This window comes from Haliotis cracherodii, unplaced genomic scaffold (assembly GCF_022045235.1).
Source record: "Haliotis cracherodii isolate W230 unplaced genomic scaffold, xgHalCrac1.p SCAF_2, whole genome shotgun sequence".
In the NCBI taxonomy this organism is placed as follows: Eukaryota; Metazoa; Mollusca; class Gastropoda; order Lepetellida; family Haliotidae; genus Haliotis; species Haliotis cracherodii.
The window spans coordinates 57,104,492-57,129,923 of NW_027266275.1; the positions used below are offsets into that span (position 1 = coordinate 57,104,492).

Consider the following 25,432-nt stretch of genomic DNA (forward strand, 5'->3'; position numbering starts at 1 on the left):
GGTGGCTAGTCCCCTCAAACGTCTTGAGTGGTTCCTCTATGACAAGCTTCGAGACCACCATCTCTTCGTGGACGCATCTCTACAAGGATGGGGTGCCCACCTTCTCCAGGAAACTGCTTCAGGTCTTTGGACTCCTTCGGAACGTCCGTGGCACATCAACAATCTGGAGTTGGAGGCAGTCATTCGGGTGATTCGTCATTGGCGTCAGATCCTCCGCAGCAGCTGTCTCATGGTGGTGTATTACATCAACAGGCAAAGATCAACTCAGCTTCTTTCCTGGAGCAGACCTTTCACCTGTTTCATTTGGCCGACAGTCTCCCTCTTCTGATACAAGCCCGTCACATTCCAGGCTGTCGCAATGTCTTAGCCAACGCCCTGTCAAGACCCAACTGTCCGTCCCCCACAGAGTGGATGCTCCACCCAGAAGCCTTCCGGTTCTTGTGTGATCACCTAGGGACTCCCAATGTAGATCTCTTCGCAATGGCGTGTAACCACTACATGTCTCCTGTCCCGGACCCAGCTGCTTGGGAGGTAGATGGCCTCGCTCTGTCCTGGGTCAGCCTAAGCGCGTACGCTTTTCCACCCCCAGTTCTTCTCCCCAAGGTCATTCAGAAGGCGGCCCAGACCTGTCCACTGGATCTGCTTTTGGTCGCGCCTTTCTGGCCATCCCGGATTTGGTTTCCCAGGCTCCTTAAGCATGCAGGCAAACCCGTGTTACGTAACCGCATCCAGACCCCGATGGTTACAGTCTGCACGTTTGGCGTGTCTCCAGAAAGGATTTTCAGCTCCTGCTGCGGCGGCTGTTTCCAGAGCTCATCGTCCCTCCACCCATTTCCTACATGATGACAAGTGGCGGTCCTTCCAGGCCTTCTGCTCATCCAGGCACATCGTTCCAGTGGAGGCCACCGTTCCACACGTGGCTGACTTTTTGGTTTTCCTTCACCCCATCACCTGTCTGGTCCCACGATTGCGACATATTTTGCTGCGGTTAATTCTGTCCTCAAGATCGCTAGAAGTTCTAGGCTATCATCAGTCTCAGACGTTTTTGCCATGGTCCGAGGTTTTCGGCTGGAGGACCAGACTAAGAAGTTCCGCCCTCTAGCTTGGGATCTCAGTGTTGTTTTGCAGGATTTACGCCGGGCTACGTATGAACCACTTGCATCTGCTTCGTTTGAAGATCTCACTCTGAAGACTTGCTTTCTCCTGGCCTTTGCAACAGCTGCCAGGGTTAGCGAGCTTCATGCCCTAGATGTGACCTGTGTTCAGTTCGATCAGCGCCCTCACTGTTTTGTTCACCTTGGCCTTAATCCCCCCAAACCAACTGACCGGCCAACTAGACCAGCAGTTCCATGTCCTTTCTCTTTTGGAGATCGTCGGCCCTGATGATGACCTGGAGCTCGCCCACTGCCCAGTTCGAGCCCTCCGACATTATCTTCAGGTGTCTCAGCAGCATCGCAAGCAGCGCAAGAGGCTGTTCATCCCTCTTTCCAGGGGTGGCTCTGCAGAGATCTATCTTATTACCGATCTGATCCATCATGGGGGGATGCTTCTGGTCATCTACTACTGTCTTTGCCAGCCATTACCTTCGCAACATTTCGGTGGAGGACGTCGAGGGTTTCGCATAGCTTTGGTCCACTTGTCCTGGCCCAGCAGCTGACCAAGCCCCGCCAATGCCTATTGCCAAGGTAGGACCATCCCTTGTGCTGTTCCCCTTGGGATGCTAGGTTATGTCGGTACCTTGTAAAGTTTTAGTCCCGTTTTTCCCCCTCTTTTTTAGCCAGACACGGAATACCTTGCTTTTACCCTGTCAAGCATTGTTCTCTCTACCTTTCAGATCACCATTCTGTTCCGAGGGGGCTTCACCTGCATCTTATCCCCTTGCCTGCCATTTCGGGAGCTGCTACCTTGCTGTCGCCTGCTGGGTATTATGCCGGATGGATTTGGTTGTGCTTCTTCAGTGTGCCTGGCGCTTCTCACGGTAAGCCCGCCTTCCATCAGTCGAAGAAAGGACTGTGTAGCGTCAGGTGAGGTAAAACATGAGCATTTCCGATTAAATGCAATGTTTTTATACTTACCTGACACTACACCTATAGGCCCATCCGGACTACGTCCTCCTCCTGCGCTTTACCGTTGGCGCCACTGTGTAATCTATGTCTGATGTCATCCAGTGAAGAGTGGGGGCCAAGGGGGATAACTCGTGGATGCCTAGGCACGGGCTGTAGTCTGTTTAAACTGTCTCTTCATTCCAGTACTGTCCGTTTGTGTAAGGTAGGGAAGCTAAAGCACTGTGTAGCATTGGGTAAGTATAAAAACATTGCATTTAATCAGAAATGCTCATTTTTGTAAACAAAAGTGTTTCAACCTAATGCTTTGTGGCTGTTTTTATTTACAGGTTTCACTGGCACAAACTGTGACACCAACATCAACAACTGTGCTGGAGTGTCATGCCCAGGAAGATCGAGATGCATTGATGGAGTGGACCAATATTTCTGTCGTTGCCCCGTTGGCAAAAGTGGAATAGACTGTAGACAAGGTACGTATAAAACAAACTTGTTTTCCTATCTTTTCTCTACTGTCATATGATATGGGTTGTTGGTGTGTCGATATTTTCCTAGGGTACTTTATGTATTTTATGAAGAAACTATTTAACAATGATACATGTTGTTTTCTTGTTATTTCTTTAGATGAATCCATGACAGTAATTCAAGTCAAGATGAAAAATGTAACACATTTGCCTTTAACAAGTCTTTTAAAGAAAACATTTCCTAGTCTTCTGAATCTTCCTTTAGGCTAGCATTCATAGTTTCTTAGTCTACAGATATTTTAGTTATATATTCCAATTGGTTGGTGGGACAAAATGACCTTGTTCAGATATCTGAATATATTTCCAGGTGTACAGTAAGCAGTCTTATCGGTCTTGCAGTTGCACAATTCTTTTTTGGTTAACCTTAAGATTGAATTGGTCAGATTCAGATATACATTTTTTGTCCTCTTCATCAGCTTGTATGTCCATCGGTAATTATGTTTTGTCTTGATAGTATCTCTAAAACTAATAGGCATTTTTTCATGGACTTGCACACACAAAGACCAGGTTGTCAACTGGTGACTTTAGCTAATTAGGGATTTTTTCCAATTCCACGGCAACAAGTTTGACTTTGATTCTGATCAAACCACAAAATTGTCTGGATAACTATTCGCCAGTGAAGGTAACCCAAGTAACAGAAGTGTAAACATTTAGGTTTTTATTTCTTTTAAGCTGCAATATATAAGGTTTCATAAGTTTAATGTGAAAGGTGATCTTCAGCAACTATTGATACTACAGTTAATAGTGCAACAGATTACATCATAAACCATGTACCAATTGTGTGACATCCACTAACTCATATCTTTTCAAAAAAGGACCTGTTGTTTCGATAGCCCTGTAACTATGCTTGTATACGGACAGACAGATTAGATAGAAGTACTCTCATCAAGTTGGACAGATTTTCTTTCAAATTAGTTGGAGCAAGTGGGGTTGTCATCTTTTGGTGACACTTGATTTTTTACTTATCCTGCATTACTCCTTAATGCATATTACTTGCTTGTTCTTTTTTTTAAATATTTGTATATTTATCCTGCATAACTCCTTATTACCCAGTACATATTACTTGCTTGTTCTTGACAGAAAAGAGCTGTGTGAAAGTCTCACTTGAAGAAGTTGTTTCAACCAGCTGAGAGGCCAACCCTATAACACAGCTCCCCAGGGGAAGTGACGTTACGGATCATCACATTACTCTTGTCACATGCTGAGTGAAGACCTATTTTTTATCTGCTAATAAAACTTGTTCAAACACTCACATGTTTTGCTTATTGAGTTAATGTTTCTTGTGCTTGTGTTGTGCATACGGTTTGTATCTAGTACACAAGAACACAATGGTTTAGTAGACATCTTGAATATTTTACGTGGCCACACGGTTGATGAACATGGTTCATGTGCTATATTCTTTCTTGGCTTGGACCTCATCGTTGTTGCACTCTTGCAAGTATATTGTCATCTTCCCAAGGCAAGAGAGTTAACTGACTGTTATAAAAGTCCAGTTCCCACCCTTGCCGAACTAGGCTGGTATTATGGAGTTACATTTGGGCTGGACTAACGAGTCTATGCATAGTCCAATCAAAATCGCGCACCAATATCGAAATCTGGTTCGTAAACTGTCGTGCAGATTTCGATGGATTGAAGGATTTGCAAAACATGTGCACGGCCAACTCGTTGTCAGCACATAATTTCCAAATCTTTTCATGTTTTTAATCAAGGTGCTCACGTGATTTGATGCATTTCGAGATGTAAGATCCGTTTTATCACAATATAGATCTTGATTATTGATCAGATCGTCCTGACTGGGCGCCACCATTTTGTGTAAGCAAACGCAAGTGATATGAGAAGTGGAATCTGTTTGGTACTTGGGAGAGGCTTAGAAGGGACATAACTGGTAATAGCCACTGGTGGCGCTACGATTGACCCCAGTAATTCCAGCCTAGTTCGGCAAGGGTGGAAGCTAGACTTTTAAAGTCAGTTAACTCTCTTGCCTCAGGAAGATGGTATATTGGTTGTCATTGTATGTTGTCTTACGTTTTCATGAAACCATGTAGTTGGGAAAACAAATTATAGCATACATAATCCGGCAGGGATGTTAAACTGCTTCATTGCACCATGACACCCGGCATGGGGCTCACCTACCAGACGGCGCCTATCCAGGCAACCCGACAGACACCCTCGGTCAACAGCTTCCAACAGGTGCCCTCGCCTACATTCGAGCCCCACATGAAGGACGCCTCTCTCCTCCACTATATTCAGTACTTACAGGCCATGCAACAGACGACGGCACCCTCCTGATCAGCCACAGCCCCAGCGCCTATGCAGATGTCCCTACAAGTGCTGCTCACAGCGCCTATACATGCATCTCTCCAAGCGCCTATACCAGATACCTCTACCAGATAGCACCTATACAGACACCTGCACCTCCTCCAGGGGTCCTCTGAAGTACGCCTATACAGCAGACGCCCTCTCTTCCACCAGCTGTGGATCCATTGACTACCTCTCGTTATTCCTTGGACCCTGCTTGCCTACTACTTCCTCCCGTCAGACAGACAGTCTGTCATCTCGCAGGAGACCCCGATCTAGGAACCACTCCACCGTCTTTTGACGCTATAGCGGATATCGTTCTGATTCCTCAGAGGAGGATTTTGTCTACGATGATACCTCCACTGTTGAAGAATCTCACTATCAGCTAGACTAGACTAGTACCCGGTAGACTGGTTGGCTGACAGACTTAAGGCAGAGGCTATCAACCGATTCGCCTATGTGGAGACCGAGATTCGCAGTTCTCTTAAGCCAATCACCTTTATGGCATTGACCTCCAGAGCAATTCTCCAGGACCTGTCGGAGGATAATCTGCATTATATAGACCACCTTACCACTGTCTTCTGTTACCTTCAACAACAGGTCGATCATATGAGCTCCAATATGCAGGCGCTCTGTTGGAACTCATGACCACATAACGCCTAGGCTACCACTCCTTGTTCGATTGGGACCCAGAGTTTAAGAGGGACGTACTCGTCAACCCTGGTCATCCTCTAATCTCTTTAACGGACAAGTCTCCAGAACTCACACTCGAGTCTCAGTTTAAGCCCGGGACGAGACTGCCCTCAAGGCCCTAGCTATAGGGTATCACAGCCAGCCTCCTATAAGCCGTCGCAGTCTGGATCCTACCACCCGCAACAGCTCAGTTCAGCCCCTGGGTCACAGCTTCTCCTCAACCTTTCAAGAATGCGGCCACTGCAAGGACTCCAAATGAATTGCCAGACACACACGACTTGGACCTCCCACCTCCAGCCATCCAAGTTGTCAACTCTCCAGTAGGTAGGAGATTGGGTTGATTCTGGAAAAATTTGGAGATCCTAGGGGACACTTAGTTCACCAACATCACCCGACAGGGATACAAGCTGACACTTACAAACGACCCGTCTCTCTCATCGTCCCCCATAGCGGACTTATACCCCCCCCCCCCCCCCCCCCCCCCCCCATCTCAACAGCAGCTAATACATCAGAGGCCATAGAGGTTGTACAAACCCCCGTCATAACACCCGGCTTCTACTCACCCATCTTCCAAGAAGGACTCGGTTGACACCGTCTTCAACAAACGCTACGTGGCACATCTCCCTTACTTCAAGATGACCACGCTCAGGCTCCATAATGTGCTCATCAGCCTGGACATCAAGGACGCATATCTACATGTCCCAATCCATCCAGACGACCGAAAATTCTTCTGCTTCATTACCAATGGACGGTCCTCCCATTTGGAATTTCTTCGGCCCTGTGGCTATTCACACGGCTTACCAAGCATCATACCTCCATCTGCGGGACATTCAATTAGAGGCCAACATCAACAATTGCCTCCTGAATTATTGGGTGACTCTACTTCATCACAGGGACTTCACCCTCCATCACCTCCACCAGTTGGGTTGGAAGATCAACCTCAGGAAGTCAGAGTTGATGCCCTCATTCTGCCTTCAGTTCATCGGGGGTTTCTTTCTGTACTCAGGGACCGGTGGGAGCGCATATGATTGCACTACTGATCACCAGCCACACACACTGCATAATTGGCAAGTCCTCCTTGGCCTCCTAACCTCAGCACAGGACTTGACGTACAGAGGAAGGCTCCAATTGCTCCCAGTTCCTGGCTCCCTACATCAGACGTCAGGATCCCTTGGTTTCTCGGATCACCTCAAACCGCATCACCGGTGGTGGACGTTGGAATCAAATGTCTAAGGCAGCAACTCCTTGACAGGGCTTACAACCTCATTACATCTATTTATAGATAGCTCCCTTCAGGAATGGGGCGCACATCTAGAGGGACAGGTTGCCTCGGGGCTGTGGTCTGCCGATCAGCGCCAGTGGCACATCAACAATCTAGAACTGGAAGCACTTATTCTGGTTCTCGCTTATTGGAAGCAGGCTCCAGTCACGCCCGGCTCTTGATGGACAATATAACCATCGTCTGGTGTCTTGGGAACCAAGGAACAACTCATTAACCCTCGCCCCTTAAACAGATGTTCCGTTTTTGGGCCTTCAGCGGTCCCTAGGAAGGACTAAAAGCGAACGCTTTTCCGCCACATGTACTCCATCCCAGGGTCATTCAAAAGATAAAATCGACACAGAGCCTCGATCTGACCTAGGTCATGCTCTGGTGGTTGGCAAGGGCCTGGTTTGTCAACCTCAGAGAACTAGCTGACACCAGCCTGCTGTCACTCCCAGATTGGCCAAACCTGCTGATCCATCCCCACAGCAGGCAGCCACATCTGGGACCAGACAGGTTATGTCTACGCGTCTGGTCTATTTACCGAGGATGATAAACACTAAAGGATACTCGGCCAGAGCAGTGAAGACCATCACAATGGCACATCACCTGTCCACAGAAGCCTATATGACAACAAGTTGCTATCCTTCGAGAGCTTTTGCAGGGGAAAACATCAGGACCCCACTACAACTTCACCCCAATTCCTGGCCAAGTTCCTGCTCTATCTTCGCCACAAGCATCGGCTCAAGTATAGTACCATAATGACCTAAGTGGTGACGCTCAACTTCATTCTGGCAGTTCTGGAAGATCGGCGCTTGACGAAACTACAGGCCCTGCTCCGCTCATTCAGGTTGGAAGACCAGAAGACAAAATTTCATCCACCAGCTTGGGACTTGAACATCATTCTTACTTTGCTGAGAGACACGCCTTTCAAGCCCCTTGACTAGGCGTCGTTTTACACAGTCTTCCCCCTGGTGCCTGCTACAGCAGCCCGTGTCAGTGAGCTACACACCCTAGACATCACACACGTCTGCTTTTAGCATTGAGCTCATGGAGCTGTTCATCTCAAACTGTGCTTGGACTTAAGAATCAGCTCCCAGGACAGCCTAATAGATCGTTCCTCATACCCCACCCCCACCCCCCCTCCCAACCCCCCCCATACGTACCATCATAGAGGGGTGTTTCTGGCGATCAAACATGGTCTTTGCCAGTCACTACCAGCAAGATGTCACTGTGGAGGACGGGCAAGGTATGCACACTTTGGTCCATTAGTTGTGGGCCAACAGGTCACTACTACTAGATGCCACTGACCTTGCCTCCAGTCCAGAGCCAGCCTCTCGACTTCTCCAGGCTTAATTGCCCTGGAATAGAAGGTTAATGCTCCATGCATACGTCAGTCTACAACTTTAACTTGGTTATTGTCTATGGCTGTGTTGTACCTGGACACTCCGAAAACCTAAGTCTTGGTTCCCCTCAACAGATTGGTTATTTGCTGGCAACCACTGAGCCGATGACTGGCTGAGGGAAACAGAGTTCTGAGATGAAAGTGTACATCTGAAAGTATGCCCTCCACCGATTCCGTCGGAAAAAGATGCATTAAGGAGTAATGCAGGATAAGTAAAAAATGTCGTAAAATCAACTAGATAACTTATATTTGTATACTTATCCTGCAATGCTCCATTTAAAGAGACCTACCCAACGCAGAGCTGCCTCCCCACGATGCCTTCCGATGCTCTGGACTTCAGAGTAAGGTGATGATCTGTGACATCATTTGGGAGCTGTGTGACAGGGTTGGCCTCTGAGCTGGTTGAAACAACTACTTCAAGCAAGATCTTCACACAGCTCTTTTCTCTGTCAAGAACAAGCAAGTAATATGTACAGGGTAATAAGGAGTAACGCAGGATAAATATACAAATATATAAAATATCCAGTTGATTTTAGTTGGCTAGTGTAATGGTTGACATCAAGTTACCATTAATAGTGGTAATGTGCCCTGGTTCGAACTTTTGTAAACATGTCGATATAGATGAATTTTTTTATTCCACAGATCTGGACCGCAACTATGACATGCTGTTTAAACTGCCACAGAAGACAAGCTATGCTTACCTCCCCTACCCGATCCAACTCACAGCTAACAAGCTCAGTGTCAGTCTGTGGGTCAGATTCTGGGAGAAAGATGGAACCGGGACATTCTTCACTCTGTATTCAGTCGAGTCAGTATATTTGCTTGTTCTAGTTTGTTTCATAGGTTGGTGTATATGATTATTTGTTGTAACAATCTAGATAAAGGTGTCTTCATTTGTCAGAAGCTCCAGTCAAATGACCTTGAAACCTGTTTTCACTTTCAGTGGTCCCAACAGCCTGGCTGGCAAGAAGGAACTGATACGCATTGACCATTCCGGACTGACCATTTCCGTGAATGGTACCACTAGCAGTGTTAAACTGCCATACTTTAAGTATAACGATGGTAAATGGAACCAGATTGCAGTTACATGGAATGGCGAGACTGGACTCCTCAACTTTGTAGTCAACACTATTGCCGAGGATGTTCAAAACTATGCAAAGGGCATGATGATTGATAAATAGTGAGTGATACATTGATCTATTCAGCTTTGTAGTACATCATTAATCCTTTGTATTTTCTTCTGATATATCCTAAGATTATTTTTTGTCAAACTGCAACATAGAGGACCATAAGTTGAATGTGATAAATGAGTTGAATGTGATTTGTGTCCCCGCCTTGATATAGCTGGAATATGGCTAAAAGTGCAGTAAAACCTCAACAGATTCCTTTTTTGTCTCCAGTGTATGGATGGTTCTTGGGAGCAAATATGACCCTGTGACAGAGATGCCTGTGCTGAATGAAGGTTTCAATGGCTGGTTGAGTCAGGTGTCACTCTACAACAGAGATCTCACATTTACATCAGAAATACCTCTCAAGCTGGAGAACCCACAACAGGTCTTCACTGATGAAATCTTTGCATGGAATGAGTTCCGCAGATCCCAGGGTGTGTCTCTTGTCATCCCGTCAACTGCTTCGTCCACATCCTGCCCCAGGGGGTACTCAGGAGGGAACTGTGAAGTGGCAGATGAGAGTAAGTAGAAGTCATCTTGTAATATGCATGATGGTGGCATCAATATTACACTTATCAAAATATACTTTGTTTTGTAGTTTGTTTCAATAATTTGTCTCCATTTGGCCTTTTGAAGTTTAGATCCATAATTCCATTACCTTGAAGAGAGAGAGTCCTTCTCGATCTTAAAATTGGTATGTGGTTGTTATCTATACCTTGTTTCAATATTCTCATTTCATGCCATCATGTCTTACCCAAAACTCGAACCAGCATTACTTTTATTGGATCTTATCATCCATAACAGAATATGGTGACATCAAAAGGTTTGTTCCCTAAACACATAAATCAAACAAAGATGGCTTTACTGTTTGGATCACACTGATCTTCACCTTGGATAAGGTATATCCAGCTTGATAGGCTTTATGACATGACCTTATTTCATTGTTGCATGATAATTTCAGAAAAGCTCCTTGTGTCCCCCACAAAGTGTCCTGGCGACATAGTCCAAATGGGAACAACTCGCATCACTGAAGTGACCTGGGATGATCCTGTGTTTGTGGGGAAAGATTCAACCATCATTTCCACTCACAAGTCAGGTAATACAATCAATATATTTCAGTTAGTTAGCTTTGTTAACAAGTACCTGTTGTTTTGATATATATCAATTCTTTATTGTTGAGGTCATAAAAACTTCAAAATCTTTTGAGAGCTAAATTAATTTAATGACATGTAACTTCAGAGGTCATAAAAACTTCAAAAACTTTTGAGAGCTAAATTAATTTAATGACATGTAACTTGATGAAAATATCAAACTACTCTACTAGTAGAAGACCAGATTTAGTAATGTGAACAAGATTGTTCGTGCTCACACCTTGTAGCGTTGAACACATGTACTTCCAGGGGATGTGTTTCTGTGGGGCCGCTATCAGGTCGTATATCTTGCCAGCAACTCAGCAGGAAACAAGGGACTCTGCACCTTCAAGATCTTCATCCAATGTAAGTGTAAAACTAGGCTGATGGGAAAAGAAAGGAACATAAGAGAATTGTTGATTCAGTGTAAAGCAATTAGGGCTGGGATGAGTCCAAATTTACTACCTGGGTACCCACTGCAGGTCTCAAGACAAGATGTCTGATTGGGAATTATTTTACAGCAGCCCTGGCCAAAATTATTTAGATATATGTTTCAAACAATCAGATCATGGGTACACTGAAGTTGACAGAAGCATTATCTTTACTCAAACATAAACCAGTCAAAAGAATGTGTGCATTGTCAGAAATAAATGCGAACATTTTAGTGTAACCACTGAGCTATTGTGATTTCTTTTGTCGGTAAACAATATATCACGTGACTAACCACAGGTCTGGGTAGTCCTGTGGGTACCCGGGTACCACTCAGGACCCACTCAACCCGAGTTTCCGAGTTACCCATACAAGCCCTAAAAGCAGTGTCATGATAAGATACTGTTTGAATTGTTAGTGATATCACCAGGTTATCTTCTGATTATATACATGCTATCATGCTCATTCTATATGTGACCACCTCCGTGATCTAGTGGATAGAGCATCTGCCTGAAGAGACAAAGGTCGATAGTTCAATCCTCTGGCCACGTCATACCAAACAACGTAAAAAGATAGTATATGTGTTGTCACCCTGCCTAGCGCTCGGCATAAAGGGGTTAAAACAAGGACTGGTCGGCTTGGAGTCAGTATACTGTATGTGAGTGGGGTATCCATGTTAAACTGAGGCACATATGCACATTGCTATAAGTGCAATAATGCAGTGTTAAACCTCAGTTCACCTCACCTTTCTATACGTTCCCTTATGTAAATGGAGGCGCCCATTCAAGACAATAATCAAGATCTATATTGTGGTAAAACAAGTCTTACATCGCCAAGTTAATCAAATCATGTAAAAACATGAACAGATTTAGAAAATATCTGTTGACAATGAGTTGGCGGTGCACATGCTTTGCAAATTCTGCAATCGACTGAAAGTTTACGAACCGGATTTTGCGATTTTGATTTGACAATGCATAGACTTGCTAGTCCAGCCAAAATGAATGTAACTCCATAATACCAGCCAGGTTCGGCAAGGGTGGAAACTGGACTTTTCAGGTCAGTTAACTCTCTAGCCTCATGAAGATGGAATTGGGTTATGCATAGGATGGCCAAGTAAAATCAAACGCAGGATTTCGCCTAAAATGACATGTTTGAATGACTTTGTAGCCTATATTAAAATGACATAGGTAAATATACATCTGTAACAATTCATATAATAGTATTCAATGTTGATTTAATCTAATAATGTTCATATAAATATATAAATGGTACAGACGAATGTATCAGTAGTTTATTCCATTCGTTGACACTCGATTTCCTGTATACATGCTGAATGTTTTGTTTACCCATGTGCACTATACTCAAGAAAATACAATAATTGATTTCAATTTCTTCTCACTGCCATATTCTGGAACTGTTACTGGTACTGTTGTTTATCCAGTTATAAGTCAATCCTGTCTTCATTGTCACTACATCAACTAAATGATCTATTTTTACCTAGATTCCAGCTGCACACCACTACAGAATCCTATCCGTGGAAATGCACAAAGGAGTGTTATCAGTGACCCTCTGATTACAACTAGTATCAATTGTGATTCTGGCTATTCCATTGTACACCCAGTCCCGAAACTCTATACGTGTCCCAGGATCGGAAGTTACAACCCACCAATGAAGTACAACTCATTCCAGCTACCACCATGTGGAGGTGATCACTTTGCACTTCTCTCATTAATTAACTCAGTAAATATTATATGGTGCACCACTTTCTCATATACATGCAGTTGAGAGTATTTTTATAAAGATGAAAATTATCCTTTTATTCTATATTTGCATCTTGTAAGTTAATTAAGAATTGACCTTCACTTTGTGTGAGTTCATTGGAGTATGAACCTTCATAGAGTGAGGGCCAAACTGTATGAACATCAATTTCGCGGTCATGTGACCAACCTCTTGTCCAATGGAAAAGCCGTATATCGTGTAAATTTCAAATTAAAAAATTATTACTAAGTAATGGATCAGGCTTTCAGCATTTTATGAAGCCTTTTATAGTTTTAAGAGCACATGATAATATCATGAAAATATGAAAACTGATTTATCTTCATCAACTTAGACAACTTAATAATCAGGATGATATGGTGAAACTTTTATGTATCTTGGTTGGCATGGAATTGGGTTGGTATGCAAATTTTTAATTTGAATAAATCCATCATGCTTATATACTGCTTTATGTGGGTTTTAAAAATAATTAAGTTTATTGTTTTCCAGTAATTGTTAACAACAATCTATACCAAGTGATAGTACAGCTGTTCTACACTGTAACCTCCACCAACCCTTCTGGCATTGAAACCAGCATGAGGACTGAGATACTCAGAGCACTGAGAACACTCAATGCTGAGTGGAGTAATGGACTATGCGATAAAACCGACTGCACTGATGCCGTCATCAACATTCAGAGTGGAGTAACAGCTGGACGGAGGAAGAGGCAGTCAACTCTGGACACCAGCGTCAACATCACCCTCCCAATGGCAAAGTAAAACTTTCTTGAAGATTCAGACAAATATGACCCAGTGACAACATACTCTATCATTGTTATCAGTAAATAAATATAATTATTGTGTTGTAACATTCAATGAACTCTGATCAACTCAGCTAATAAGGAAGTATTTACTCCCCAGAGCGTCTTCAAGCCTTGGGTCTTTACGTCTCACCCCTGATGACATACTCCGTCAGGCTGTGCTAAACCAGGGCAAGTTTGACTTCTCAGTAAGTAACCTCAATTTGTTCTTTGTGAAAAAAATACTCAGTTGATTTTGTTTCCCAGGGGTTTTTTCTTGACTATTATTGACCATATAAGTAATTGAACAATTTCATGCAGACATTTGAACCACTGGAATCTGTTGTGATAATTTAACCACTTGACAACTGAACCACCAAAATTTTCAATAACCTAGTAAAAACTACTGGTTTCTATTCAGACAATATTAAACCGCCCCAAATCATTTTGACAGTTGAACAACTGGAGTGTGCTCTTTTCCTACTGTCATAAAAATGGAAGCAATATGTCATCTATTCATATTCAGTCTTTAGCACGAAATGAAGTTTTCCCTGCAATGAACATTATCATAATAAATTAAACTAGAGAAGTTTCCAGTCTCAGGAAGTGTACAGGCTGATGTTCAATATGGTGTGCTTGTTTTGATGTGCTTCTTTCTGTCATCTCTGTTACAAATTGTCTTTGTTTTCCGGAACAGCGGAACATCGCAAATGCAGTTCCTATAAGGGACCTCCTTAAGATACTACTTTCCATCTCATGTCCCACAGGACAGGCAGTTGTTAACGGAAAATGTGGTATGTAGTAGAATCAGACAACATATTCTATGTATTCAGTTGAAAATAGGTGTGAGAAATTAGAATCTATTAACACATCACTTTTGTAAACAAAAAAAATCTATTCTGATTTAATAACTATGAGGGTTATCTGTGGACATTATGATAGAGGCAACATGATCAATCCTTACATATTGACTTCATTTTTATAATCAAATGAGCTTTGGCTGGATGTGTATATTCAATAAAATCCCAGCTCCCCCCAGCCCATCAAATGGTCAATCCCTAATGTAAGATTGCGTGTAGCGTGTGCTACCCAGGAAATCCCCATAGCTCATCCACAAATTGACTCTTAGTATTTGCTTAACTATTAGTGACAAAAATGTATATTTGTTACAGTCAAATGTGCTCCCGGTACCTACTACAATGCTGCCACAATGACATGCGACCTGTGTCCAGTCGGTAAGTATCAGACGAATGTGGGTCAGTCTAGCTGTCTGCCCTGTGGAAGCAAGACAACAGAACTTGCTGGGTCATCTAGTGCAAGTGACTGCAAAGGTGAGTATTTGATGGGTTGTCATTCCTCCATTAGCTCAGCCATCGTTTCAAACATCGGACACAGTGTGAAGTGCCCTCTTGATGTCCTGTCATGATATTGCCAAAAGTGGCTTAATTCTCAACTCTCTCATATTTCACCCATCGTAAAGCTGAATTTAGTTTCCATGTTTGGTTTGGTCTGTGTCCCAGCCCCTAGAGAATAAACTAAAAAAGGATTTCAACTCAAGACCAGAATTTTTCAGGTCTCGGGCTGAAATTAAGCATTGTTGGGCTTGTTTATTTTGTAGATATATATTTATTGCATCTATCTATTACTGCAACTGCAAGTTACGCAGTAAGGTAGTCATCTCTCAATATAAATCTGAGGACATAGTGTTTAGTGCTGCTTTGAGCAGATTTGCAGTCACACGAAAGCACTTGTTTCATACTGTAGGAGACTAACAATTGGTCCCAGAAATAAAGTTGTCATATTTAAAAAGATAGATCTACAAAATAAACATGACAACTTTATTTCTGGGACCAAACGTTAGTCTCCTACAGTATGAAACAAGTGCTTTCATGTGACTGAAAATCTGCTCAAAGCAGCACTAAACACTATGTCCTCAGATTTAAATTGAGAGATGACTTCCTTACTGCGTAACTTGCACTTACAGTAATAGATGCCATATTGAGGGAACAAAGATGGAGTGCAAGGAAATATGTTGTTATGTGTCAGACTTAACAATTATTAATTCTGGTATGGGAAATCATTTTGATTTATCCACAAGTTCAGCAATATATGTTGGTTTTCAAACAAGCTGTAAGTATATTTTGGATTAGTTGTTTTTTAGAATCCAACTTTAAAAATATACTAGAAGTCATAACCATGATGTAAGATAAGCTTTATTTGTATTTATGTATCTCAACCTGTTCTTACAGTTACTTGCACAACTGGTCATAAGTTTGACAATGCTGGCAACACTTGTCTTCCTTGTCCAGTCGGGTTCTATCAAAACATGACAGGCCAGTTCTTCTGCTACCCTTGCTCTGTGGAGAAAACAACCAGAACCACAGCCTCCATCTCTGAAGGCCAGTGCTACGGTAAGATAATCACTCACGTTTATTATACCTCAGTCACACCGTATTCCGTGGTAGGATTGTCATTTGTATTTGTATTATCTCTGTAGACATGTATATAGTAAGATTGTCATATTTGTTGACTGTCAAACTGTATAACTATAAAGCTAATTTGTTTGTAATAGTTCAATTATACTTATCTCATGAACAACAACTTTAACACCTTGGGAATTAACAGACACTGGATTGACTCTTTGATTAAATAATGTTGACTTATGACCTTAGTGAACATTGACCTATTTTCCAGTTGGGTGTGGTAAGGGGCATCAGCTGGCCCCAAATGGAACCTGCCAAGAATGCCCCCTGGGCAAGTACCGCAGTGCTGTTATGTCCAAGTGTGAAGACTGTGCCACTGGCCTGACAACTAATTCAACTGGAGCGGATGCTATGAGTTTGTGCAATGTTGGTAAGTGCTGGACATTCTGTGCAGTAGATTTTTTTATTTTTGTATTAATTTATCCAAGGCTAGGGGTAGAAGTCTGAATATGTATGAATACAAAACAACAATTTGGAAACTATGGCGAAAAGCATTACATGGCTCACTCACCATTAAGTCCTTCCATTCCTTCAGGGGACTGTCAAGCTGGGTTTTTCCGGAACAACGTGAAGCAGACTGAGTGCGTGAAATGTCCACGTGGCACCTACCAGGATCTGAAGCAGCAGTACAGCTGCAAGGCGTGTGGCAGCAGCCCTCATTACATCACAGTGGGAGATGGCTCAACATCTGCAGCAGAGTGTAGATGTAGGTATCCAGGTCCACACTTGGTGTGTGCTAGTTGGTAATCCATCTGTCGATAAAATGTAGGCGTAACACTCGAATTGCTGGTCGACAGATACCATATTTGGTTTTTCTTTTGAAAATTGACATTGATTTCATTCTTCTCTTGACTTTTGTATAAGTCACTAGAAGTCATTACTGCACTTATCTTGATAAAGGATACAGTTATTAGTTAGCAAATATCAATGATTAATCTTCAATCAGTATTTCGCTTCACTTAGATACAGCAGCCCTGTCAATTTAATTCTTGCAACGACAAATGTCATATTTGTAGACATCTGTTGTGCAAACTTAGATGAGAAATGTTTTTTTGTTTTATTGATTATGAATGTTTATTCCTGCATAGTTAAATCTGCATCTCAGCTTTGATATCAGATCGCAATGTTTTTTCAGTTGTTTGTGAAGATGGATTTCAAAGGTTTGTGCAACAAAATGTGGACACATGCATCCCTTGCCCGGTCGGATTCTATCGGAATAAAACCCTCCTTCCGTATGATGTGTGTGCATCATGTGGCCCTGACCGCAGCACTGCATCAACCCACTCCAAGTCATTCAGTGATTGTTCCATCTGTGAGTACCCACACTGAAAACAAAAACAAAAATTCTGAAAAATGTGAGAACATGTTGATACACTTTTTACTGTTTTTTTTATGTTTTGTCTTTAAGACTTTTCTCTTCTAGAATTAGATTAACTGTTATGTCCATACATAATTGACATGAAATCAGATGAAAATGCAACAACGTAGTTAAGTATATACTTATTCTCTGAATTGATAACATTTCAAAGGGTATTTTTGTTTAATTTTTTTCAGTGAAATGCCCAGTTGGGCAGCAACCAGACTCAACCAATGCAAACTGTGTCCCCTGTACTGGCCAAACCAGCACTCGCCAAAATGGCTCACAAAGCAGCACACAATGTGAAGGTCAGTACCATAGACATTCACCACCTCAAATATATATCTCTAACTCATTGCCTGCTTTCAGCAGATATCTCACATGTTTTCATTCACAGCCTCTGATTGGTGGAGTATTCTTATAAGTCTGTATTACCTTAGTTATTGTATTACGTTGGTTTTGTATTTCCTCTAGTTCTTCAGGGAAATAATTATCATTGAACAAAGTTGGATGAACATAAATTTTAGACAAAGATTCATAATTTCAGACTGACCTACAATATCTTTTGAATGTTTGACCTAGAATTAATTTTTATGTTCTTTCTCCTGAAACTGTTACCTCATTCATGCATCATCAGAATATCTGCTGACCCATACAGTTGTCACAACCAGTCTGTATGGAATATATTGTTTTCTACTGCAGCTTATTGTAATGGAGGTCAAGAGAAGCTTGCAGATGGTTCATGTCGGACATGTCCTATAGGCTACTACAAGGACATTAGTGGCTATAAGTTCATGTCATGTGAAAAGTGTCCAATCAATTTCGTGAAATCTGCACCTGGAGCTGACTCGATCAGTTGCAAAGTGCAGTATATGTATTAAGTAAAGTCAATTTACACATCTAAAAAACAAATTTTCACAAGTACTATGATCTTTAAATAAATTTTACCTGTTGATAAAGATTTCTATGTATGAATGTACTTCATTTCTAAGAAAGCATGCCCCAGTGGAGATTCCAAAGCAGAAGAGGTCCACACAGTATCATACTGGTCGTCACACAGTATCATACTAATACTACTAATCGTCACACAATATCATACTCGTTGTACTAAGGAACAATGGTCAAAATTGAAAGTGAAGGGGTTCTTGTCATAACCCGAATGTAAAAACTGATAATTAAGGGGGTTCCTACATTCAATTACTATGACAGTGAAATCTCTTAATTTCTAGCAATGAAGGCGAGTCAAGTGATCAGACTTACTTTCTTGGCTGATAGTGTGTCATTATGCAGTTGTTGCTCATGCTTTCAGTCACTGGTTTACCTGTTCCAAACTCAGTTATTGACAGGCTGCCTTGATGGAGTTACAATATTGCTGACTCTGGCTTCAAAGAACAATACCACACCCACACACACATTATGTACTCTCAGGGAAGGGCTCCTCCAACAGTTGACTCAGTAGTTCAGTGCTAAGTTAACTCTTTTCTGTTTCCAGACCAGTGCCAAGCTGGTTACAAGATTGTGGGCAATGGATGTGAGGCATGTCCTGTGGGCTATTATCAACCAGAACCATATAAGAGTTCCTGTAAGATGTGTCCCAGTAATACCTCCACCCGACAGAATGCCACTGTTAATGTCACACAATGTGAAGGTCAGTGAGTTTTTACATGGTTTATTTCCTCTCTTTCTCATCTTATCCCCATAGTTCTTCACCATCTCATCTGTTGCTCTTGTTTTGCTATTGGGTCGTTCCATCTCTCTCCTTTGTCTTGTCTTATCCAAATTCCACCTTTTTGGATTCTCTTCTTTCTGTCTCTTCTTCCTCTTTCCAATCTCTTTTCACTCTCCATCTTTCCCAACAGTTTCTCAGGTACTAGTAAGTCAGGGTTTGAAATGCTATGTTTTCAAGATATGTTCTATGTTGTTCTGCGAAGATACATCACAACATTATCAAGAGTAAAATGTAATGTTTGTGAATACCAGTGTGAGTGGAGATAGAAGTAAACATGGGTAGTTTATAGTGAGTTCAACATTAAATCATGCATATCAGTTCTCAGATGTATGTCCTCTAATACAGTTGTGTGATATTTTCAGCACATTGTCCATCTGGTTCTGAGAAGGATATGACCACAGGCCAATGTAAACCATGTGCGAGGGGTTTCTATAAGGCAAACAGTGCTGGTGTGTTCAGCAAATGTGTTATGTGTTCATCTACCTTCATCACTGCATCAACAGGATCTACATCTAGTAGTGACTGTTCAGTTCGTAAGTTGGACTTATTTATCAGCAGTAGTAGTATCATATCAGTTGCATATATTAAAGACCTATCATTATTAAAATAAGAAGTATCTTGTATGTATGACTTGTTTTTTCCACCCGACTATGGCAGCTGTTGCACACATTTGGTTACAAATACAAAAAGATAACTGGAGAAAATAGGGCTGTGTTGTGTGAACGGTCTGACATTGTTCGTCTCCGAAATCATTACCTTCGTACCATCAAGCAGAAACGTGAAGAAGGATATGAGCCTGTCTTCTTAGATGAGACATGGGTAAATGCGTCACACACAGCCAGCAGTCAGTGGGTACCCAGAGGTGACTGTAAGGAGTCTGGTAGAAAGTTACCAATGGGAAAGGGTGAAAGACTCATAGTTCTCCATGCTGGTTCTGCTAGTCAGGGTTTTCTCCCGGACTGTGACCTCGTCTTTAGAGCCAAGGCCAAAGACAACAGGGACTACCACACAGAAATGAACGGCAATGTATTTCTGGAGAGGGTGAAAGATAAATTAGTCCCTGCTTTGCCTACCAAGTCTCTCATTGTCATGGACAATGCACCGTATCATAGTGAGCAGGATCCAGAAAGCAAGACTCCAACCTCTAATAACCGTAAAGGAGACATGGTTACTTGGCTGCAATGGAGGAACATCACCTTTCCTTCTCGAGTGACGAAACTACAGCTCTATGAAATCATCAAAACTATGAAACCTGACCCCGTGTATAAAGTTGACAGTTACATCAAGGGTCAGGGTCACGCTGTCTTACGACTGCCACCGTATCACTGCGACCTGAATCCAATTGAGTTGGTATGGGGCATCGTCAAGGCTGACGTTGCACGGTCGAACACAACGTTCAAATTACGAGATGTTGAACAACTCGTAAAGGAATCCCTTGGTCTGGTAACAGTAGAAACATGGAGGCGTTGTGTGGCCACAGTCATTGACGAGATAGAGCCATGTTATTGGTCACGAGATGGACTACGGCCAGCAACAGTCCAACCTATCATAGTGGCAGTCGGTTCAGGCACCAGCAGTTCCGACAATGAGATCTATGGCATGAGCGAGTCAGATTGCGACTGAAATTATCATGAGACGGCCCCTCTAAAGCTCTGTCATTTCCCCTACCACAGAACGTGCAGTGCATGCGTGCTTGCGCTGTGCCTTCCACGGTTTGTCCTCCTACGTGTCATGTACACATTTCTATACAGAATTACATGATAGTTTCTTAAAGAACTTCATCCGTCATGGGTCTTAAAATAAACAAAATTCAGATTTTGTTGGGTACAGGGTATTCATGGTCAAGTAACGTATTGATGTTTGATACTCTTTTCTGGATTTCGAGTTATTTTGCAATTCATCGTTCTCATTTGGACTGTAAGTAACTACTTTACTAACAACTTAAAATAAAATTACAGAAATTAAAGGTCCTCAAATGGGTAAAAATATACTTACAACAAAACTGTTTACCAACACATGTGTCTGCCACATACATGACATACTTATTTCTAATTGGTTGAAGAGAGTTGACAAAAATTATGACTATGTAGTCACAATGTGTAATAACACACCCTTGCTCACTCCAGGCAAATGTCACGGGTTAATTCAAAATATTGAAACATCATTACAAACCTTGACCAAACAAATTCTTTTTTTTCAGTGAAATATTTCTGTGTGAAAATCGATTATCACCTGCCCGCCAGCAATCTCTGAGTGTGAAACATCCAAGTGGTCACTTAGGAATGTTACAAGAGAAAATGATGTCACATCAAACATTGATTATGAAATAAATTTTTCTATACAAGCCGGCTAAGATTTTTATTGGTTTTCACAATACAGCATCTGATCAGTCAGATTATAGTAACCACAGTGATGTCTAGAAATGCAATATATTTATACTTTAAATTTCACATAGATTCTTCAACGCCTTCTCCTCCACCTGAGACTGTGAACATACAAGCCATAATTCTGGGATGTGTTGCCTTGCTGTTTCTTGTTGTGATCATCGTGATGGCAGTATTTATTGTTCGCAGGTATTCGTTTTATTATACTATGAGTTTCAATACTCCTGAAGTAAGTATAAGTGACAAGAACTAACCAAGGTCAGTAATTGGTCAGCATACACTTTGGACCAATAAATATACCATGATCACAAGTTTCATACATGACATCAGCTAATTCATTACTAAAGAAAGTAAACAGTACCGGACTTAGAAGTCATCCTTGGCGTACAGCACAACAATCAACTCTGTTTTACAGTTTCCGTCCTTTATATACAGCTGTACAGCAAAATACATGTTTCTTAAAGTATTGAACATAGTAGAATTTTCCTTTTCGTTTACATAGATATTTTGTGCACAAAGCCTTGAGTATGAAAATGTTACCAGTTTTTGAGTAGTTAGGATGGAAACCAACTTGACATTCAGATATTTATTCATATTTTTTACCTTATCCTGCATTACTCCTTAGTGCATCTACTGCTTGTTCTTGACCAAAGAAGAGCTATTTGAAGTCTTGCTGAAGAAGAATTGTTTCAACTCAATGAGAGGACAACCCTATCACACAACTCCCATTTGACCACACCTCCTCCTGCAACACCCTTGGAGGAGGAGGCGGTGCGTGAAGTCCCTGTGACTAAGGAGCGGGGCTGTGTCCTGGTAGTTCAGGAGGCAGTTAAGCCTCGAACTGGACATCCATTTTGGAGGAAAGATACTATCAGTTTGGTGATTCGTGTAAATAGCCAAGGGGCCTAGGAAATGGGAGCACCTTTCATTAATAGTGCACTCCCATGAAGATGAAGCAGAGGAATTTCCTGTCGTAGGGATGAATAGGGACATGCAGGTACCCATGCGTGATGTCCAGGTGATGAGGGCATCGTGAGCCTGTATCCTGGACTGAAGAAGCCTGTGCGTGGTCCACAAGTTTGGTGGATGAGCTTGTTGAAGGTGACGGGATTGTGAATCATTTGGAATTGGTCCATGCCCTTCTTGGGGACAAGGAATATTTGGGCATAGAAGCCTGTTATGGCTGGAGAGTGAGCAATCTCTGTGGCCTCTTTGGCCGGAGTGTCTCAATGTTTGAGAGCAGGAGCGGCTGTTGAATAGTGGGGTAGGCGTCCGCTATGGGCAACGTGTGTTGCGGGTCGTCTGTCAGAGTGAGCCTGTACCCGAGACGGAGGATGTTGACAAAGTAAGGGTACGCCAGGATCTCCCAATTCCTCCAGAATCTGTGTACTCTCCCACCTACAGGAGAGTCGACAACTTGGATGACAGCGAGTAGGAGGTCCCATACATCTGACATTTTCTATTTCTTTCTGTTTACTGGCCTGCTGGGTCTGGGGGCATGGGGACATACAATTTAGGCATAGGGGATGGGCATCCCATACCGATTAATTATGTTATGTTACAAGATGCCTTAGATGGCATGTTATCTGTATCTGTGATGGACCAGATGTACAAAAATTATGCTATGGCATAAATCACATGTAATTTATGAAGATACAAACCAGAGGTACAATATAGTCACAAGAGAAATTCACTAAAGAATCAAACACATGGGTTAAACAAGATCAAAACACAGGTCTTGCTTCTGTGAGTGACAGCAGTAATATGCTGATCCGTGACGTCATCACTTCCGTGGTCAAATGGGAACTGTGATAGGGTTAACGTTGTCCTCTCAATGAGTTGAAATATTCTTCATCAGCAAGACTTCAAATAGCTCTTCTTTCGGTCAAGAACAAGCAGTAGATGCATTAAGGAGTAATGCAGGATAAGTATACAAATATTAAAAAATCTAGGATTTTACAACTTACATCCATCTTAATTTTAAATCTTTTTTTGTAGAATTGTTGTGAATATTTTACCTAGTACATTTAAAAGTGAGATGCCTCTGTAATTTTTTGGTTCATTTTAACTTGATATCTATTTTATGATAAAAACTATATTTGACAGTAGATTATAATTGTGATCTCAACTCTGAGCTATATTGTATTTGATTATGCTTAATACTCAACATTTTTTCAGGATGAGGAAACAGAAAGCTGAGGAAAACTATGACCACCCGTCCAGAGGCCCAGACCAGACCAACATATATGCTGAACTTAATGATTACAGACAGAATACTGGAGATGAGACAGGCTATGAAATGATGGATGTTTCCCCGTCATAAAAAGACTTGACATCATGGAATGGAAAACAACAAATTGCGATTATTTTATAATTATTATAATTCTTTTATCATTTTATAATTATCAATTTATTATTAAATTTAAACATAAAAATACCAGTATACAGCAACTTGAAAGGGAAACATAATTTGAGGTGGGATGTACATTATTTTTACAGCAATATGCATTTGATTGGCATTTGACATGTGACTTGTTGGTCACAAAACATTTATCAATCTGAAAATCAATAAAGTCAATATCATAATTATTATTGATTTTCTGTGAATGAATATGACAATTAGTTACCTTTGCCTCTGGGTGTTTAATATATACTGGGTACCAGAATTTCAAATGATAGTATCGGTTCACATTATTATTATCCTCTTAGAGAAAAGAGTGGTCTAAGCAGTAAGTTAGTGACTACATGAATCTTGTTTCATGCCGCAGGCAGCAGTTTTCCATCAGAATGACCTGCAAGTAATCGACTCTTGGTCAGGCAGACCAAGTATGTACTTTGGAAAAGTATGGGCTACTCATGACCGTTTCTACACAGGAATCAAAACTAGGTCATTTTGTTGTGAAGAATTGCTTTCACTAGCTGAAATAAAAATTAGTTTGATTCCTTTTTTAATATCATTCATGGTTGATGTCATACTCTGTTTACAACATTTATGACAAGTCATTTCCCTCCTACATCATAGTTGGTGCTCACTTACATGACTGAAGGGGAAGTGGGGTAGACAATTTCGCTCGTCACACCAACGTCCTGGGTTCATAAGCCTACAATTGGTACAGTTTGTTAAATCAGTTTCTGGTGTCCACCATCGTGTGATTTCTTGAATATTGCTGAAATAAATGAGGTCAAACTCATTTTCTAATGATCTGTAACTGATCATTTACGCAAGGGGATTGAGGAAATCCAAAGCCACGAGCTGCATATACAGGGGCAATGTACTGAAGCAGTAGCACCCCTGAACAGAGATTTACTTTTTCAATGAAAGCATCTCTCAACTGATATAATTCTGTGGCATAGTAAAACCCAATGATAGTCTCACCTTGGCAATAATGATTATCCCAAAGCCATGACTTGCCAGTTGACTCCATCCGCTTGTAGGGGTGAGGCCAGATGTTTCCAATGTGTGGATATCTTGCAAGGTTCACGTTTCTCATAGAAGTCTTTTGGGGGGTATGCTTCTGTAAATGGTCAAAAGGTCCCTGGAGATGTTCAGTCTGCTCTCATCTGGTGTCAACATTCTGGGTACCTTTCTGTGTGTTATCTTCTAGGGTCATCTTCTGTACTACTTCAGCCTCACTGTAATTCCCATTTTTCAGCATCCCATTTCTTAACACTTGAACATGACAAAGAGCAGCCATCTCAAGTATGCATTTCACATCGTCACATGTTTCCTTTGGGGACATTGCCATTTTGTGCGGGTACTCAATCACAGCTTCTCTCAACCCTGTGAAATTCTCAAGCTGTCTGCATGAAAACAGGTGCAATTATCAGTCCGTAACGTGCATATGTCTTCCAAGCAATGATCAATATTCTTCATACACATGTTGAAACCTTGTATCACACAAAGCAATATCCGTAGGGCCACAATGGTTTATCCAATTCTGACTTCCAAATGAGAT

At 41.8% G+C, this 25,432-nt stretch overlaps 1 protein-coding gene across 1 annotated transcript in view; it reads left to right on the forward strand.

Moving 5' to 3' along the window:
- LOC139468275 (uncharacterized) overlaps nucleotides 1-25,067 on the forward strand; it is a 235,319-nt gene extending 210,252 nt beyond the window's left edge. Inside the window, exons 45-64 of the mRNA XM_071250131.1 lie at nucleotides 2,393-2,533; nucleotides 8,884-9,049; nucleotides 9,185-9,421; nucleotides 9,642-9,931; nucleotides 10,372-10,506; nucleotides 10,811-10,906; nucleotides 12,471-12,674; nucleotides 13,235-13,499; nucleotides 13,645-13,732; nucleotides 14,221-14,317; nucleotides 14,696-14,854; nucleotides 15,773-15,934; nucleotides 16,218-16,376; nucleotides 16,542-16,712; nucleotides 17,142-17,318; nucleotides 17,561-17,671; nucleotides 18,856-19,011; nucleotides 19,455-19,625; nucleotides 21,548-21,665; nucleotides 23,655-25,067. Of these exons, the coding sequence (XP_071106232.1) occupies nucleotides 2,393-2,533; nucleotides 8,884-9,049; nucleotides 9,185-9,421; nucleotides 9,642-9,931; nucleotides 10,372-10,506; nucleotides 10,811-10,906; nucleotides 12,471-12,674; nucleotides 13,235-13,499; nucleotides 13,645-13,732; nucleotides 14,221-14,317; nucleotides 14,696-14,854; nucleotides 15,773-15,934; nucleotides 16,218-16,376; nucleotides 16,542-16,712; nucleotides 17,142-17,318; nucleotides 17,561-17,671; nucleotides 18,856-19,011; nucleotides 19,455-19,625; nucleotides 21,548-21,665; nucleotides 23,655-23,799 (3,248 nt within the window). The 3' untranslated portion in view covers nucleotides 23,800-25,067. The remainder of the gene's footprint in view (nucleotides 1-2,392; nucleotides 2,534-8,883; nucleotides 9,050-9,184; nucleotides 9,422-9,641; nucleotides 9,932-10,371; nucleotides 10,507-10,810; nucleotides 10,907-12,470; nucleotides 12,675-13,234; nucleotides 13,500-13,644; nucleotides 13,733-14,220; nucleotides 14,318-14,695; nucleotides 14,855-15,772; nucleotides 15,935-16,217; nucleotides 16,377-16,541; nucleotides 16,713-17,141; nucleotides 17,319-17,560; nucleotides 17,672-18,855; nucleotides 19,012-19,454; nucleotides 19,626-21,547; nucleotides 21,666-23,654) is intronic.
- Nucleotides 25,068-25,432: the final 365 nt, after the last annotated feature.